This window comes from Pristiophorus japonicus, chromosome 9, assembly GCF_044704955.1.
Source record: "Pristiophorus japonicus isolate sPriJap1 chromosome 9, sPriJap1.hap1, whole genome shotgun sequence".
Classification (NCBI taxonomy): Eukaryota; Metazoa; Chordata; class Chondrichthyes; family Pristiophoridae; genus Pristiophorus; species Pristiophorus japonicus.
This window is the reverse complement of record NC_091985.1, coordinates 72570549-72588725: the sequence shown is the minus strand read 5'-3', so window position 1 is coordinate 72588725 and position 18177 is coordinate 72570549. Positions and strand designations below refer to the sequence as shown.

Genomic DNA, 18177 nt, shown 5'->3' with positions numbered 1-18177 from the left:
GCCACCGTGCTCTGTGAGATGGAAAAAATCATGAGCAACATTGACCTTCCCATTCAAGAAGACTTGAAAAACCCATCAGGAAAGCGCTTAAGATCACGCCGGCCATTCTGGGAAACATCAGCCAATATTCATGCAGCTGCAGATGGACAGAATTGTGGAATGCATGTACCATAAAGAAACAAAACCTCATCACTGACCCAACAGTAGAAGTCCTTGGCTTTGTTGGAGTGGATTTTCAGACATAGCAAAGCATGATGGGGTAAGCCAACTCCACTAAATGAACTTTGTACCAAGAAGCCTATCTGCTGTCCCTGATATGAACTCTGCAACAACAAGTGACTCCTGGCCAGATGCAGGCCACTGTTTCATAGAAAGCTTTGCAACAGAATAACTAACCACAAAAGAAGATACAGAGGAAGAGCCCCCAAACTCGCGCCATGCTATCAGGTTTCACTAGGACTAAAAAGTTGTATGTAAATGAATTGCGTTGCCATATGGATTGATTGGTTGTATGTAAATGAATTGCGTTGCCATATGGATTGATTGGTTGTATGTAAATGAATTTAAATTATTGTATTCCGCCCCCTGTAAACTGCTTCTAACCCCGCGGCACAGGGCACTCGGGGAGAAGGTGATTCGCAGGTCGCGGGACCTCAACTCTTCTCCCAGAGCTCTGTTAGCAATAAAGTTGTCTCTCTTACCTTACCAGAGTCTATGTGAATTTATTTTCACTAACAGCTTCAACCTTCCTCGAAGACAGTGGACAGCGCTCAACCGAATCCACACAGGGTATGGACGATGCGCCCATCTGCTCCACAAGTGCAAGATGAGAGACAACCTGAAGTGCCATTGTGGCCATGAGTCCCAAACCATGAAACACATTGCATCAACCTGCCTACTATGATCTGTTGTGGGAGGCACCTCATTCTCCACTTGGCATCTCAGGAGGCCATTGGATGAATAGCCAAACTAGACCTCCCATTATAAGCGGTTCCCGTCATACAAAACCACAACTGGGTTTATTTCTATGCATCTACCACACTCATTAAATAAACCCAGAAAAGCACTTCCAATTGATGCTTTATGCAACTTATATTATACAAATGCACATCCGGTATCTTAGTAAACAAATAAACAAACATACAGACACATAAAATATATGTAAATATGCATTTTTAAAATTTATATATACATATATAGAGAGAGAGACAGAGAGGGGAGGAAAAGAGAGCACTGGAGATTTGTAAGAATTTGCTCCAACTTACTTGTTCCTGTTAGTGGTGGTGTGATTCTATTCATTTGCTGCATTACAACAGTGATTGCACTTCAAAAAAGTTCTTTATTGGCTGTAAACCGCTTTGAGACATCCGGTGGTCATGAAAGGCGCGATATAAATGCAAGTTGTTTTTTATTTTCTTTCTTTTTATGAATTAAGGGAGAAAATATGAAAAAAACTTACAGCAAGGTATGTCTTCATTTCTTTATTGTATGCAAAGAAAAGCAAACCATTTAGCTTGTCTGTCTTTAGTTGAAACGAAATCTCGAATTGCATCCCACCAGAAAAAATACTTGAATGCAGCTCTAAGTACCCTGAAAAACATGGAATAGAGAACATAATACAAAAATGCTTAATTAAACAATGCATTCCAATTTGTAATGCATAATAGATGCATATGTATATAGGTTAGCTTTCTGGCTGTGATCTACTGAGAGCAATGTCCTTGGAAGGTTATAGGAGCTGGCATTTTTTGAGATAAGCAAAATGGAAGCACATCATCTTGACAACCAACATGTGGTACAGTGGAAAAATAAGCTGCAGTTTTGATTCATGAGCGCACCAACCTGGTGACTTTAGCAACGTACACCAGAACCGTGATTCCTGAGGTCAGCTCAAAACTTTTCATAATTGATCATCTTAATAATTTTAAATACATGAATCAGATGCCCTCTAAGTCTAAGCTTGCCCAGCATATCCAAACCAAAGGCATGACGTTTATTTTTATAGCTCAGGATACTTAAACTGTATTCATCCTGGTTGGTCTTTCCTCAATGTTATCATAAGCTTCTTGGGCGGGATCGCAAAAAGGTGCACAACTCACCAAAGCTTTATATTGGTCTTTTATCATGGCTGTAGTTTTGTACTGAATGGCCTGACAATAAAGCCAAGGATCCTGTTCATTTTGACTGCAGCCATCTGACAGTGCACTTGAACCATCAGCGAGTGTTCAATGAAAGTGAGGAGAGATAAATAAAACAGGCCAGAAAGGAAGTAGATGAACTGCATTATTAGCAGAAAGAACAAACAAGAAAAGCAGTATTTTGTAGGATAACTTGTTGAGGGGTATATATCCGTCTGTTGAATGAGACATGAAACCAAGGCCCCACTTGCCCTTTCAGGTGGATGTAAAAGATCCCATGGCTCTATTGGAAGAAGAGCAGTAGACTTCTCCCTGGGGTCCTGGAAAATATTTATTCCACAATCAACATCATTAAAATAGATGATCTGGCCATTATCTTGTTGCTGTTTTAAGACCTTGCTGTGGACAAATTGGCTGCCAAATTTCCCTACATTACATCAGTTACTACACTTCAAAAGTACTTAATTTGCTGTAAAGGACTTTGGGACGTCCTGAGGTTGTGCAAGGTGCTTTAGAAATGCAAGTTTGTGTAGTAAATATACAAATGGTAGAAACATGTAACATAATCATTTATAGCTGTTGTGGCAGTTGGGAACTACAAATCAATAGGAATCTTAAAAATATGTCTAATTTTCCAATGATGATAAAGTACAATATACAAAGTTTTAGAATGTTCAAGAAGGATAGACCAGATAGAAGTTTGGTGGAGTAGTTGAATATGTCTGGGATACATGGAACTAAGGTACCAGGATAAGTTTGACAATGGGCTACTCTGGTTGGAAGTATATAGTGCAAAGATAACTTTACTTATTTTCTAGGCACTACCGGATCAAAACAAAAAGAACAGGTTATTTTATGTAGAAATAAGGACGGCATGTGCAAACTGAAATATCATTCTAATGAGGGGTTTAACCAACCCAGTGCCCAATCTGTGCTAATAAATGTGACACATGGCAGCATTTTGAACCAGTGCATTAGTGATGTTATAAGAGGTGACTCACGTTTTGATGAGGTCAGGTCAAATGGCTTACAAATTATACTGGGAACGGAAGTAGTGGTACTGGTGGGTGACAGTAATTGTAATGTGATCTAAATTTGACATGAGAGCAAACCAATACACACGAGATATGAGTTCAGGGTCTCCCTCAGATATGTCTTGGGTACAGTGATGCTGGTCATCTGCAAAAGTGGCCTAAGAATCTGAAAATTAGAGCTGTGTCCACATTATCCAATATCTAAAATTGCAGCAGCATAACCCAGGGAAGTAACAATAAAAACATAGAAAATAGGTGCAGGAGTAGGCCATTCGGCCCTTCGAGCCTATACCACCATTCAATAAGATCATGGCTGATCATTCCCTCAGTACCCCTTTCCTGCTTTCTCTCCATACCCGTTGATCCCTTTCATCGTAAGGGCCATATCTAATTCCCTCTTGAATATATCCAATGAACTGGCATCAACAACTCTCTGCAGCAGGGAATTCCACAGTTAACAACTCTCTGAGTGAAGAAGTTTCTCCTCATCTCAGTCCTAAATGGCCTATCCCTTATCCTAAGACTGTGTCGCCTGGTTCTGGACTTCCCCAACATCAAAAACATTCTTCCCGCAGCTAACCTGTCCAGTCCCGTCAGAATCTTATACGTTTCTATGAGATCCCCTCTCATCCTTCCAAACTCCAGTGTATAAAGGCCCAGTTGATCCAATCTCTCCTCATATATCAGTCCAGCCATCCCTGGAATCAGTCTGGTGAACCTTCACTGCACTCCCTCAATAGCAAGAACGTCCTTCCTCAGATTAGGAGACCAAAACTGAACACAATTGTCATGTATTCAACCAGCATTGTAATCCATGTATAAACTGACCGTGAGAACACTGACCACTAGGTGGGAGACACTCCTAACCTGGACCTTCAGGTATAAAAGGGGAAGCTCCACCGACCTTCATCACTTGAGTGCTAAGGAATAAAGGACAGGTCACAGACTGACCTTCTCTCAAGCATGGGCCTCGTGTGCATTTATACTTTGTAGTAAGGACGTATCAATGGCGACAAGAAACTGGGATTTAAACCACGCGTGCATGGCCACTAGCAGAACAGATGAGAGGTACTGTGTTAAGGAATGGTTGGGACAGAGATTCAACATTGTTAAAGCAGCACACAGTTCTCCAGGCAGACAAGGGCAGTCAGGCATGCCCCAACATGTAGTCGAACCCAGAGGGGGAGTTCGACAGAGACAATGGCAAGCTGAACAGCGATTCACGCCATTGCAAGGGACAATGCGGCCAGTAATGGGGCCATCAACACCTGTTAATGGTGCACTCAAGGACAATAACAGGGGCAGTCAGGGACGATCGACTGGCAAGGGACCTTTTGTTTCAAACCGCAACTCATGCTGGAGGCGTGGAGGCATACATTCAGCCGGAGTTTGCAGAGATGAGCAAAATACCTGCAGATATTGCAGAAATGGACACTGGGGGAAATCGTTGGAAGCTGCAGTTCAGCAAGTTCATGTGGAGCACGTATACAGTTCATACACCAGGACGCCACCGATAATGATGAAAGTGCTCCTCAATGGCATCCCAGTATCAAAGGAGTTAGACACGGGTGCTAGCCAGTCCCTGATGGGTATCAAACAGTTCGAAAAGTTGTGGGCATCCAAGGCCAGGAGGCCAAAATTATCGCCGATTGACGCACAGCTACGGACTTACACAAAGCAGATCATTCCGGTGCTAGGCAGCACCACAGTAGTCGTGACCCACAAAGATTCGGAAAACAGGTTGCCACTCTGGATTGTCGCAGGGGACGGTCCGGCACTACTGGGGAGGAGTTAGTTGCTGTCATGAACTGGAAATGGGGCGATGTCAATGCAATTTCCTCTGTGGAGCGAGTATCATGCTCACAGGTCCTGGACAAATTTGACTCATTATTTCAACCCGGCATTGGCACTTTCATGGGGGCCAAGGTAGTGATTCACATAAACCTGGACGCCAGACCAGTACACCACAAGGCCAGAGCGGTGCCGTACGTGATGCGGGAAAAGATAGAAGGCGAATTGGACCGCCTGTTGAGGGATAGCATCATCTCGCCAGTCGAATTCAGTGACTGGGTGAGCCCGATTGTGCCGGTGCTCAAGGCGGATGGGTCGGTCAGGATATGTGGCGATTACAAGGCCACCATCAATCGGGTGTCACTCCAAGACCAGTACCCGCTACCGAGAGCAGAGGACCTCTTTGCGACGCTATCCGGTGACAAACTTTTTTCAAAATTGGACCTGACCTCAGCTTACATGACCCAGGAGCTGGCGAGTGAGTCGAAGAAGCTGACCACCATCACGACACACAAGGAGTTGTTTGAGTACAACAGATGTCCGTTCGGGATTCGCTCGGCCGCCGAGATCTTCCAACGAAATATGGAAAGCCTCCTCAAGTCGATTCCAGGGACGGTGATTTTTCAGGATGATATCCTCATTACGGGTTACGATACTGAAGAACACCTCCACAACCTGGCGGAGGTGCTACGCAGACTGGACCGGGTAGGTCTGCGTCTGAAAAAGGCGAAGTGCGTCTTCCTAGCTCCAGAGGTAGAATTCCTGGGGATGAGGGTAGCAGCAGACGGGATCAGCCCTACTGCATCCAAGACGGAAGCGATCCAGAGAGCACCCAGACCCCGTAACACATCGGAGCTGCGTTCGTTCCTGGGGCTCCTGAACTATTTTGGTAACTTTCTTCCCAAATTTAGCATGCTGCTAGAGCCGCTACACGTGCTCCTATGCAAAGGTCGCGAATGGGTCTGGGGGGACAGCCAGGAAAGGGCTTTTAATAGAGCACGCAATGTGTTATGTTCCAACAATCTGTTAACGCTATATGACCCATGTAAGAAACTTGTGTTAACGTGCGATGCGTCGTCCTATGGTGTCGGGTGTGTGTTGCAGCATGTCAATGCCAAGGGTCAGTTACAGCCGGTAGCTTATGCCTCCAGGAGTCTGTCCCAGGCAGAAAGGGGCTACGGGATGGTAGAAAAGGAGGCGCTCACATGTGTATATGCGGTAAAGAAAATGCACCAGTACCTGTTTGGCAGGAAATTTGAGCTGGAGACAGATCACAAACCCCTAACGTCCCTTTTGGCCGACAACAAGGCCATAAATGCAAACGCATCGGCCCGCATACAGAGGTGGGCACTCACATTAGCTGCCTATGACTACACATGTCGGTACAGACCGGGCACCGAAAACTGCGCCGATGCACTCAGCAGGCTCTCACTAGCCACCACTGAGGGGGCTACCGAGCATGGTGCTGAGATGGTCATGGCTGTTGAAGCTTTCGGAAGCGAAGGCTCACCCGTGACAGCCCGTCAGATTAAAGTCTGGACAAATAGTGACCCGCTATTGTCTCTAGTCAAGAAATGTGTCCTGAATGGGGACTGGGCAGCCACGTACAGGGCATGCCCTGAGAAATTTAAACCATTTCACAGGCGCAAGGATGAACTCTCGATTCAGGCCGATTGCCTACTGTGGGGAAACCGCGTAGTCATGCCCCAGATGGGCAGAAAGGTGTTCATCAGAGAACTCCACAATGGGCACCCGGGCATTGTCACGATGAAGGCAATTGCCAGGTCACACGTTTGGTGGCCAGGGATAGACGCAGATCTGGAACTTTGTGTTCGCAGGTGCAACACGTGTGCCTAGCTGGGCCATGCACCCAGGGAAGCCCCCCTTAGCCCCTGGCCATGGCCCGTCAAGCCTTGGTCACGCATCCATGTGGACTACACAGGTCCTTTCATGGGGAAAATGTTTTTGGTTGTAGTAGACGCCTACTCCAAATGGTTCGAGTGTGACATTTTAAATTCAAGCACATCCTCTGCCACGGTAGAAAGTCTACGGGAAATGTTCGCCGCCCACGGTCTACCAGACATCTTGGTCAGCGACAATGGCCCGTGCTTCACAAGCACTGAATTCCAGGACGTCATGGCAGGCAATGGAATTAACCATGTTAGAACGGCACCGTTCAAGCCGGCCTCAAACGGCCAGGCAGAACGAGCAGTGCAGATAATCAAACAGGGGATGCTCAGATTCCAAGGGGGTTCCCTACAAACCCGCTTATCACGCCTCCTGTTGGCCTATAGATCCCAACCACACTCGCTCACAGGGGTTCCACCCGCAGAGTTACTAATGAAAAGGACGCTCAAAACCCGATTATCCCTTTTCCACCCCACCATGAAAGAAATTGTCGAGAGCAGGCGCCAGTCACAATATCACTACCATGACAGGAATGCGAGGTCGCGATGTATTGATGTAAATGATTCTGTTTTTGTCCTCAACTACGCTGCAGAGCCCAAATGGCTCGCAGGCACTGTGGTTGCCAAAGAGGGAAATAGGATTCTGGTAGTTAAACTTACCAATGGACAAATCTGCCGCAAACATGTGGATCAAACAAAAAGGAGGTTCAGCAACCCCATAGAAGAAGCAGAGGAAGAACACGATATAGAGTTCACTCCACCACAGGTGACCGAACACCGGAACCAAAGGGAGGAGAGCCCAGTCACTGTGGGCAGTCCGGACAGGCCTGAGGCACTGCAAACAGCAGACACTCAAGCCAGTGCCCAACAACCGGAGCCCCAACTCAGGCGCTCTACAAGGGAGCGTAAACCACCAGAGAGACTCAACCTGTGATCCCAATAAGACTTTGGGGGGGGAGGTGATGTCATGTATTCAACCAGCATTGTAATCCATGTATAAACTGACCTAAGTTGTACACCGTGAGAACACTGACCACTAGGTGGGAGACACTCCTAACCTGGACCTTCAGGTATAAAAGGGGAAGCTCCACCCACCTTCATCACTTGAGTGCTAAGGAATAAAGGACAGGTCACAGACTGACCTTCTCTCAAGCATGGGCCTCGTGTGCATTTATACTTTGTAGTAAGGACGTATCAACAATATTCCAGCTGAGACCTCACCAAGGTCCTGTACAACTGCAGTAAGACCTCCCTGCTCCTATACTCAAATCCCCTAGCTATGAAGGCCAACATGCCATTTGCCTTCTTCACCACCTGCTGTACCTGCATGCCAACTTTCAATGACTGATGAACCATGACACCCAGGTCTCGTTGCATCTCCCCTTTTCCTAATCTGCCGCCATTCAGATAATATTCTGCCTTTGAGTTTTTGCCACCAAAGTGGATAACCTCACATTTATCCACATTATACTGAATCTGCCAAGCATTTGCCCACTCACCTAACCTGTCCAAGTCACCCTGCAGCCTCTTAGCATCCTCCTCACAGCTCACACCGCCACCCAGCTTAGTGTCATCTGAAAACTTGGAGATTTTACACTCAATTCCTTCATCCAAATCATTAATATATATTGTAAAGAGCTGGGGTCCCAGCACTGAGCCCTGCGGCACTCCTCTAGTCACTGCCTCCCATTCCGAAAAGGAACCGTTTATCCCGACTCTCTGCTTCCTGTCTACCAATCAATTCTCTCTCCATGCTAATACATTAACCCCAATACCATGTGCTTTGATTTTGCACACCAATCTCTTATGTGGGATCTTGTCAAAGGCCTTTTGAAAGTCCAAATACACCACATCCACTGGTTCTCCCTTGTCCACTCTATTAGTTACATCCTCAAAAAATTCCAGATTTGTCAAGCATGATTTCCCTTTCATAAATCCATGGTGATTTGGACCGATCCTGTCACTGCTTTCCAAATGCACTGCGATTTCATCCTTAATAATTGATTCCAACATTTTCCCCACTACTGATGTTAGGCTAACCGGTCTATAATTACCCGTTTTCTCTCTCCCTCCTTTTAAAAAAAGTGGTGTTACATTAGCCACCCTCCAGTCCATAGGAACTGATCCAGAGTCGATAGACTGTTGGAAAATGATCATCAATGCATCCACTATTTCTAGGGGCACTTCCTTAAGCACTCTGGGATGCAGACAATCAGACCCTGGGGATTTATTGGCCTTCAATCCCATCAATTTCCCCAACACAATTTCCCGCCTAATAAGGATTTCCTTCAGTTCCTCCTTCTCAGTGGACCCTCGGTCCCCTAGTACATCCGGAAGGTTATTTGTGTCTTCCTTCGTGAAGACAGAACCAAAGTGTTTGTTCAATTGGTCTGCCATTTCTTTGTTCCCCATTATAAATTTACCTGTCTTCACTAGTCTTTTTCTCTTCACATATCTATAGAAGCTTTTGCAGTCAGTTTTTATGTTCCCAGCAAGCTTCCTCTTGTACTCTATTTTCTCCCTCCTAATTAAACCCTTTTTCCTCGACTGAATTCTAAATTTCTCCCAGTCCTCAGGTTTGCTGCTTTTTCTGGCCAATTTATATGCCTCTTCCTTGGATCTAACACTATCCTTAATTTTCCTTGTTAGCCACGGTTGAGCCACCTTCCCTGTTTTATTTTTACTCCACACAGGGTTGTACAATTGTTGAAGTTCCTCCATGTGATTTATAAATGTTTGCCATTGCCTATCCACCGTCAACCCTTTAAGTTTCATTTGCCAGTCTATTCCAGCCAAATCACGCCTCATACCGTCGAAGTTACCTTTCCTTAAGTTCAGGAGCCTAGTTTCTGAATTAACTGTGTCACTCTCCATCTTAATAAAGAATTCTACCATATTATGGTCACTCTTCCCCAAGGAGCCTCGCACAACAAGATTGCTAATTAATCCCTTCTCATTACACATCACCCAGTCTAGGATGGCCAGCTCTAATTGGTTCCTCGACATATTGGTCAAGAAAACCATCCCTAATACACTCCAGGAAATCCTCCTCCACCGAATTGCTACCACTTTGGTTAGCCCAATCTATATGTAAATTAAAGTCGCCCATGATAACTGCTGTACCTTTATTGCACACATCCTTTATTTCTTGTTTGATGCTGTCCCCAACCTCACTACTACTGTTTGGTGGCCTGTACACAACTCCCACCAGCGTTTTCTGCCCTTTAGTATTCCGTAGCTCCACCCATACCGATTCCACATCATCCAAGCCAATGTTCTTCCTTACTATTGCATTAATTTCCTCTTTAACCAGCAACGCCACCCGCCTCCTTTTCCTTTCTGTCTATCCTTCCTAAATGTTGAATATCCCTGGATGTTGAGTTCCAGCCATGTCTCCGTGATGCCAATTACATCATATCCATTAACTGCTATCTGCACAGTTAATTCGTCCACCTTATTCCGAATACTCCTCGCATTGAGGCACAGAGCCTTCAGGCTTGTCTTTTTAACAAACTTTGCCCCTTCATAAACTATATTCAAAAGGGAGTTAGATGAAGTCCTTACTACTCGGGGGATCAAGGGTTATGGCGAGAAAGCAGGAAGGGGGTACTGAAGTTGCATGTTCAGCCATGAACTCATTGAATGGCGGTGCAGGCTAGAAGGGCTGAATGGCCTGCTCCTGCACCTATTTTCTATGTTTCTATGTTTAGAATGTTGCTGTAATGTGGCCCTTTTTGTTTTTTGCCTTGGGTTTCTCTGCCCTCCACTTTTACTATTCTCCTTTCTATCTTTTGCCTCTGTCTCCCTTTTATTTCCCTCTGTCTCCCTGCATAGGTTCCCATCCCCCTGCCATATTATTTTAACTCCTTCCCAACAGCACTAGCCAATACTCCCCCTAGGACATTGGTTCCGGTCCTGACCAGGTGCAGACCGTCCGGTTTGTACTGGTCCCACCTCCCCCAGAACCAGTTCCAATGCCCCAGGAATTTGAATCCCTCCCTTCTGCACCACTCCTCAAGCCATGTATTCATCTGAGCTATCCTGCGATTCCTACTCTAACTAGCACGTGGCACTGGTAGCAATCCTGAGATTACTACTTTTGAAGTCCTACTTTTTAATTTAGCTCCTAGCTCCCTACATTCGTCTCGTAGGACCTCATCCCGTTTTTTACGTATATCTTTTGTACCTATATGCACCACGACAACTGGCTGTTCACCCTCCCTTTTCAGAATGTCCTGCACCCACTCTGAGACATCTTTGACCCTTGCACCAGGGAGGCAATATGCCATCCTGGAGTCTCGGTTGCGGCCGCAGAAACTCCTATCTATTCCCCTTACAATTGAATCCCCTATCACTATCGCTCTCCCACTCTTCTTCCTGCCCTCCTGTGCAGCAGAGCCACCCATGGTGCCGTGAACTTGGCTGCTGCTGCCATCCACTGATGAGTCATCCCCCCCCACAGTACCCAAAACGGTGTATCTGTTTTGCAGGGGGATGACCGCAGGGGACCCCTGCACTACCTTCCTTGCACTGCTCTTCCTTTTGGTCACCCAATACATATGTGGCTGTGTACCCTTTACCTGCGGTGTCACCCCATGAAATTAGGACCCCATGAAAATCTTCTTAAAACACAAAACATTTATATGGGCAGAACCTTGTGATCTGAACTGGATATTTTGTCTTTCGTATGTACCCTCATGTTTATTTCTCCAATCTTTTCGATGATGGACTGAAAAACATCTGGGGCATTAGGCCAGGTATGAACCATTAAGTTGCTTTGTTTTAAAGACAGAGAGTAACAGTCAAATCAAATTCCACTTCACGTATCACTTCTCTCAAAAAATGAGAAAAAGTAATACTTTTATTTAAAAAGTAACCCCAAAACTTGTTCTTCTCATGGCTTGATGTACTTGTTTTTGGCATGCCTTTCTCTCCTGACAACTTCTAATCTGAAGACTTGGGGAAGGCATTTCCCTATTTGGGGTGGAGTTCCACCCACCCCTCCATATCTGCCCTGAAATTTTCTAGCATTCTCACTGCAATCCCACCAATTTCAAGGGGGATTATTGAGATGAATTGCGCCCCCCCCCCCTTATTTGCTGTAACTTTGGCGTCCAATTTTGGACCCAAGAACTGTGCACTACAACCATTTGTTCAAAACATGACTGCCTCCCGAACATGGGTTTTCCATTCTTTTCTAGCCCTAGGGGGTGGTACAACTGTGTCTCTGACACCTTTCCATGCAATGATTTGCCAGCAGGCCTGTCAATCAAAATGACATCACCTCTCCAGGAGTGTATTCCGTGGACACTTGTGCTGTGCCCACATGAATGGAATTGTCCTACCTGCGATGGGTGTGAATATTAGTTAGCCACATGTGATGAGAAAACAAATAACTTCATATCCCCGGTCATCCTGACTAATGGGTCTGAGATGAGACCATGAATTCTCATTGTATCAGTTTGAAATTGCCTGTGAGTTGCAACTTCTCTCAAATGAGCTTTAATGCCTGCAGCTTGTGGCCTATCTTCTTAAATTTGTGCAAATTAATTCTGTTTTAAAATGCAATCCTTAAACATGAGTCAATCCCAAACTTATTTCTGTGAAGGAAAACAATGTGATCCTAAATTGAATAATAAGACACAAACAAATTAAATGAGAAAACAAAGTCTACAACACCTGTAGGGAGAAAGATGAGGGAAAGAACCTCCATAAAAATGGGAAGAACCTCCATAAATATGTAACAAAAATGGTCAGGGGCAAAGGGGTATCTAAAAATAAAAATAGCGGTAGAAGTTAAATACAACTTTAAGAAATCCTTCCAGTTCTTTAACAGCAAGAGGATTATCAAATAAGAATTGAGATCACTTAATGATGCAAATAGAGTTGAAACAGAGGTTGAACTAAAAATAGTTGACATACTAAATAATTACTTCCTAGAAGTATTCACTAGAGAAGACACTAGTGACATACCACCCATAATAGGAGGTTCCACAGTTAAATTTAATGACTCTGAAATCATTTGCGAGGCGGTCACAAGTCATTGCGTCTACTTTTTATTTCTAATCTATATGTACATCACACACTTTTCTCATGGTAGCTTCCAAAGCTCTACATTTGTTCTGACTTGCTTTTCCACTTTTTCTCAATCACTCTTTTGTAAATCTTTCCTTCTCTCTATCTCTTGCAGAATTGCATTCAGCTCTTCAGGGCTACACTGCTGGTATTGACCGTGGCGGCTATCTGCTCCCTTTGCCTTCTCACAGATTGTCTGGAGGGCCTCCTGACCTCATTTGGATAGAGGACCTGTCTCCTCCTGTCCACCTCCAGTGTTGAGTCGGAAAATCTTGGCGCCCACTCTCTTCTCTGTTGTGCCATTAGTACATCATCCTGCTCAGAATGTCTTCCCCAGTCACTTCTAACACCTGTTCCAGCCAGAAGGTACCTTCCCTTTAAGAGGTGTCGCCTGGCTTTAAATAGTGCAGGCTAGCTTCAGGTCGTGCTAGTCTGGCACAAACTTGGGCCGCCCTGCTGAGGCGTGCAGTCACTCAACATCGTGCTCAGTGCTGGGCTGCACGCAGCTATCATTTAAATTAGGAGGCAGCACAAAGTTTATGTGCCTGCATTGGACATAACGGGCTAATCGCGCATTGTGATACTCATGCCCGTTTTCAGGGGCTATCGAATTTAGCCCCCTTTCTTTCTATCTTCTGATCAATGCCTTTAGAGACAGTTATCCGTTTGAGAACAATTCCATGCAGTTTCATCTGAGGTAGTTTTCAGCATTTCATAGGATTTTTTAAGTGCAGAATTTACATTCCAGTTTTGTTATTTACTAAAATCAGGGTTAACAAACTTGCCTGAAATTTAACCACCGATACCGAGTCTCTGGTGATTAGGTTTTCAAAAATACATAAAAATAGATCTTGTGTCCGGAGTTCAGTGAATTAATAATTAATTAAGTTCTGTTTATTTACTCACTGTGCACGCCAATGCCTGTAGCAGTGCTATTCTCAGTTGAAAAAATCTCAGATTTCAAGTAGAGTTCACAAGAGCTTTTAGCAGAATGTCAGTATATCTAACCAAAGACCTTGAGATTTGGAGACTTGACACCTATGCTGGGTGTTTAAAAAAAACGTTAACACTATCCTGGACCTCACACAGTCTCAACCTTACAATACTGGATTGAAATTCAACATAAAGCAGCAACATTTATTCTGTAGCTACCTGTTTGAGACAAGTAGCAGTATGGGTAGCAGCCAGGTTGAAGAAAGACTTGCATTTATCTCGCGCTTTTCACGACTACCAGACGACTGAAAGCACTTTACAGCCAATTAAGTACTTTTTTGAAGTGTAGTCACTGTTGTAATGTAGGCTACATGCATATATCGAGCCTCTTTTTCAATGGGTTATTGAAATACTTAGAAACATAGAAACATAGAAAATAGGTGCAGGAGTAGGCCATTCGGCCCTTCGAGCCTGCACCGCCATTCAATGAGTTCATGGCTGAACATGCAACTTCAGTACCCCATTCCTGCTTTCTCACCATACCCCTTGATCCCCCTAGTAGTAAGGACTACATCTAACTCCTTATGATGCAAATGGCAATGATTGCACTGTCTAAATATTTGAACTAAATCTCGATAAATTTAAAAAGTATCCAGGAAGTCCAAAGAGTTTGCTCTTTCATGTCATGGTGTTTCCAAGCAATGGGAGTATCTGTCCTTCAAGGAGTTTCAGAATGTTTCTCTCCGAGAATAACTTGCATTTATATAGCACCTTTAACATAGTAAAACGTCCCAAAGCACTTCATAGGAGCATAACCAAACAAACCCCCAGAGTCAAGTTGGGCCCTCACCCCAGATTTATATTACAATTCTAAGTGGAAACTGCTTAAATGCTAAAGTTGCAGTATCATTGCCACTCTCAGCCAAATGTGTTTAATCATAATCTTTAATTTCAGTTTCAGAAGGGTTAAAAGGGATGTGTAATGAATGGATTTGTTTCCTTCTTTTAGAGAAAATGTGGGCATGAATAAATAATACAGGTAGAAAGGAAAAAATAACTATCTGAGGGGGCTTATTGTATCCTCAAAGGAACCTTTAATAGGTGAGTTGATTTCTGGACTTGTGCCAGGTGGAAACCTAGGAAAATGAGGTGGGAAGCGTTTTAAAGTAATTCCTGCTACATTTGCATGCATTTGAATGGTTTACACATATTCCAGGTGGTAGCTTTCCGCTATGCCTGGTTACCCCGGGAATGTGTGTGAAGTGCAAAGAGGACAGAGACTCGGTTTAACAGAGTCATGTTGAGATGGTTTCTCTACCGTCATCCAAGTACTGCAGCATCTAAAAGTGCATTACAAAACATTCCATCATCTGTATCTGTTAAGTGGTTTGTTAGCTCTCAATTGTACAAAATAATCCATTTAAATTTTGCCATTTTTAGTAGGTCATAAATAACAATAGAAAGGTCTATTAACTGTTTTATTAACAATAAGAAAACAATAGCCCTAAGTTACAGCATAGTTAAGTAAAGTTCTTCATTGCCACCGCTGGCAATCTAGGCCATGCCAACATTAGAAAAGAAAAGCTGCATAATAGCTATGCTTTACTATTGTGAAGAAAGGATTTTTAAACAAAAATACTGTTTTGATCAATATAAGTCTCAGTCATCAAAGATTCTGAATTCTGTAATTTTCTCATCCACTCTCGTGGTATGTAAAGTAACTTAGCCTTCAATTTTTAATCTTGCTTCAATTTCCAGTTGGTAAGGAATAATATCATGTAAAAGTTGACTGGGTTTCTGATAAGGTGTTAGCCTTAATTTATGCAGCTGCACATATAGGAACATGACAGGTTCAAGAATACAAGATATTTGAGCCATTAAGCATTTTGTGATTGACCCTTATGCATGATCTGAATTTCAGCAGGAATCACAGTTGGTATGTGCAGTTCAACGATCTAAATTCTTGCAAGTCTTTCTTTCAATGATATCAACACTACTGGAGAAGAAAACCTTTTTTCCCATTCCGATTAATTACATGTTTACAGTGTCATGATAAAGGGTACAACAGTCAATCTCATATCTGTAAAAATATTGGGCTCAATTTTCCCCAGTGATTTGCGCCGTTTTTTTTGAGCAGTCTGCTCTTTTTGGCCTAAGTTGAAAAACCACACTTTCCCCAATCAAATTGCACCAGTGTAACTCAGTTAGTTACGATTTTTTCAAGTCAGTTTTTTTTCAGACAAAGGGAGCGTAACCAGCCACCTACGCCACTTCTGGCCATTTAGGGAAGTTTGGCCAGCTGAGAATTACTCCATAGAAGCATAGAAACATAGAAAATAGGTGCAGGAGTAGGCCATTTGGCCCTTCAAGCCTGCACCACCATTCAATAAGATCATGGCTGATCATGCACCTTCAGTACCCCATTCCTGCTTTCTCTCCATACCCTTTGATCCCTTTAGCCGTAAGGGCTACACCTAACTCCCTTTTGAATATATCTAACGAACTGGCCTCAACAACTTTCTGTGGTAGAGAATTCCATAGGTTCACAATTCTCTGAGCGAAGAAGTTTCTCCTCACCTCGGTCCTAAATGGCTTACCCCTTATCCTTAGACTGTGACCCCTAGTTCTGGACTTCCTCAACATCGGAAACATTCTTCCTATCCAATCCCATCAGAAATGTATATCTTTCTGTGAGATCCTCGCTCATTCTTCACAATTCCAGTGAATATAAGCCTAGTCGATCCAGTCTTTCTTCATATGTCAGTCCTGCCATCCCAGAAATCAGTCTGGTGAACCTTCGCTGCACTCCCTCAATAGCAAGAATGTCCTTCCTCAGATTAGGAGACCAAAACTATACACAATATTCAAGGTGTGGCCTCACCAAGGCCCTGTACAACTGCAGTAAGACCTCCCTGCTCCTGTACTCAAATCCTCTCGCTATGAAGGCCAACATTTGCTTTCTTCATCGCCTGCTGTACCTGCATGCCAACTTTCAATGACGGATGTACCATGACACCCAGGTCTCATTGCACCTCCCCTTTTCCTAATCAGGAAATAATATTCTGACTTCCTGTTTTTGCCACCAAAGTGGATAACCTCACATTTATCCACATTATACTGCATCTGTCATGCACTTGCCAACTCACCTAAACTTTCCAAGTCACCCTGCAACCTCTTAGCATCCTCCTCACAGATCACACTGCCACCCAGCTTAGTGTCATCTGCAGATCTGATTAGATCAGCCTATGTGGCCTCTCCAGAAAAACCTTCCCTAGAGTCAAGGAAATCGGTGCAGGGAAGGAAATCGCACAGCAGATGCCCGGACACAGATAAAGAATTGAAAAACATATAGCACTAACTTACCTTTAACCCCACCCGAAGGCTGACCAGTCCCATTCTCAGAGAGAGAGAGAGAGAGAGAGAGAGAGACAAAGTGTGTGTGTGTGCCCTGGAACCGAGAATGGGACCGAGGTTGGGGTTGAAGGTAAGTTGCTGCTATATGTTTTTCAATTCTTTTAATGTGTTGGGAGCTGGCTGTATGCTTCAGTTTGCAGCCTCAGCTCGCATTGCGTCCCTGGTTACCATGGCAGCCCGATCTTTTTGGTGCCGATCAAGGCTCCACCCCCAAAACTACAGATATATAAAATGGAAATACAGATATATAAAACGGAAAAGAGTGACGAAAGTAAATGTTGGTCCCTTAGAAGATGAGAAGGGGGATTTAATAATGGGAAATGTGGAAATGGCTAAGACCTTAAACAATTATTTTGCTTCGGTCTTCACAGTGGAAGACACAGAAATTGCTGGTCACAGGAATGTGGGAAGGGAGGACCTGGAGACAATCACTATCACTAGGGGGGTAGTGCTGGACAGGCTAATGGGACTCAAGGTAGACAAGCCCCCTGGTCCTGATGAAATGCATCCCAGGGTATTAAAAGAGATGGCGGAAGTTATAGCAGATGCATTCATTATAATCTACCAAAATTCTCTGGACTCTAGGGAGGTACCAGTGGATTGGAAAGCAGCTAATGTAACGCCTCTGTTTAAAAAAGGGGGCAGACAAAAGGCAGGTAACTATAGGCCAGTTAGTTTAACATCTGTAGTGGGGAAAATGCTTGAAACTATCATTAAGGAAGAAATAGGAATAGTGCAATCAAGCAGCCACAGCATGGATTCATGAAGGGGAAATCATGTTTAACTAATTTACTGGAATTCTTTGAGGATATAACGAGCATGGTGGATAGAGGTGTACTGATGGATGTGGTGTATTTGGATTTCCAAAAGGCATTCGATAAGGTG

General features: G+C 44.0%; 1 protein-coding gene across 3 annotated transcripts in view; it reads right to left on the bottom strand.

Annotated features, from left to right (window-relative positions):
- Positions 1-18177, bottom strand: part of ush2a (Usher syndrome 2A (autosomal recessive, mild)) — a 1282968-nt gene that overhangs the window by 615908 nt on the left and 648883 nt on the right. For all 3 annotated transcript variants that reach the window (XM_070889457.1, XM_070889458.1, XM_070889459.1), the window contains exon 26: positions 1460-1590. In XM_070889457.1, coding sequence (XP_070745558.1) covers positions 1460-1590 — 131 coding nt within the window. The remainder of the gene's footprint in view (positions 1-1459; positions 1591-18177) is intronic.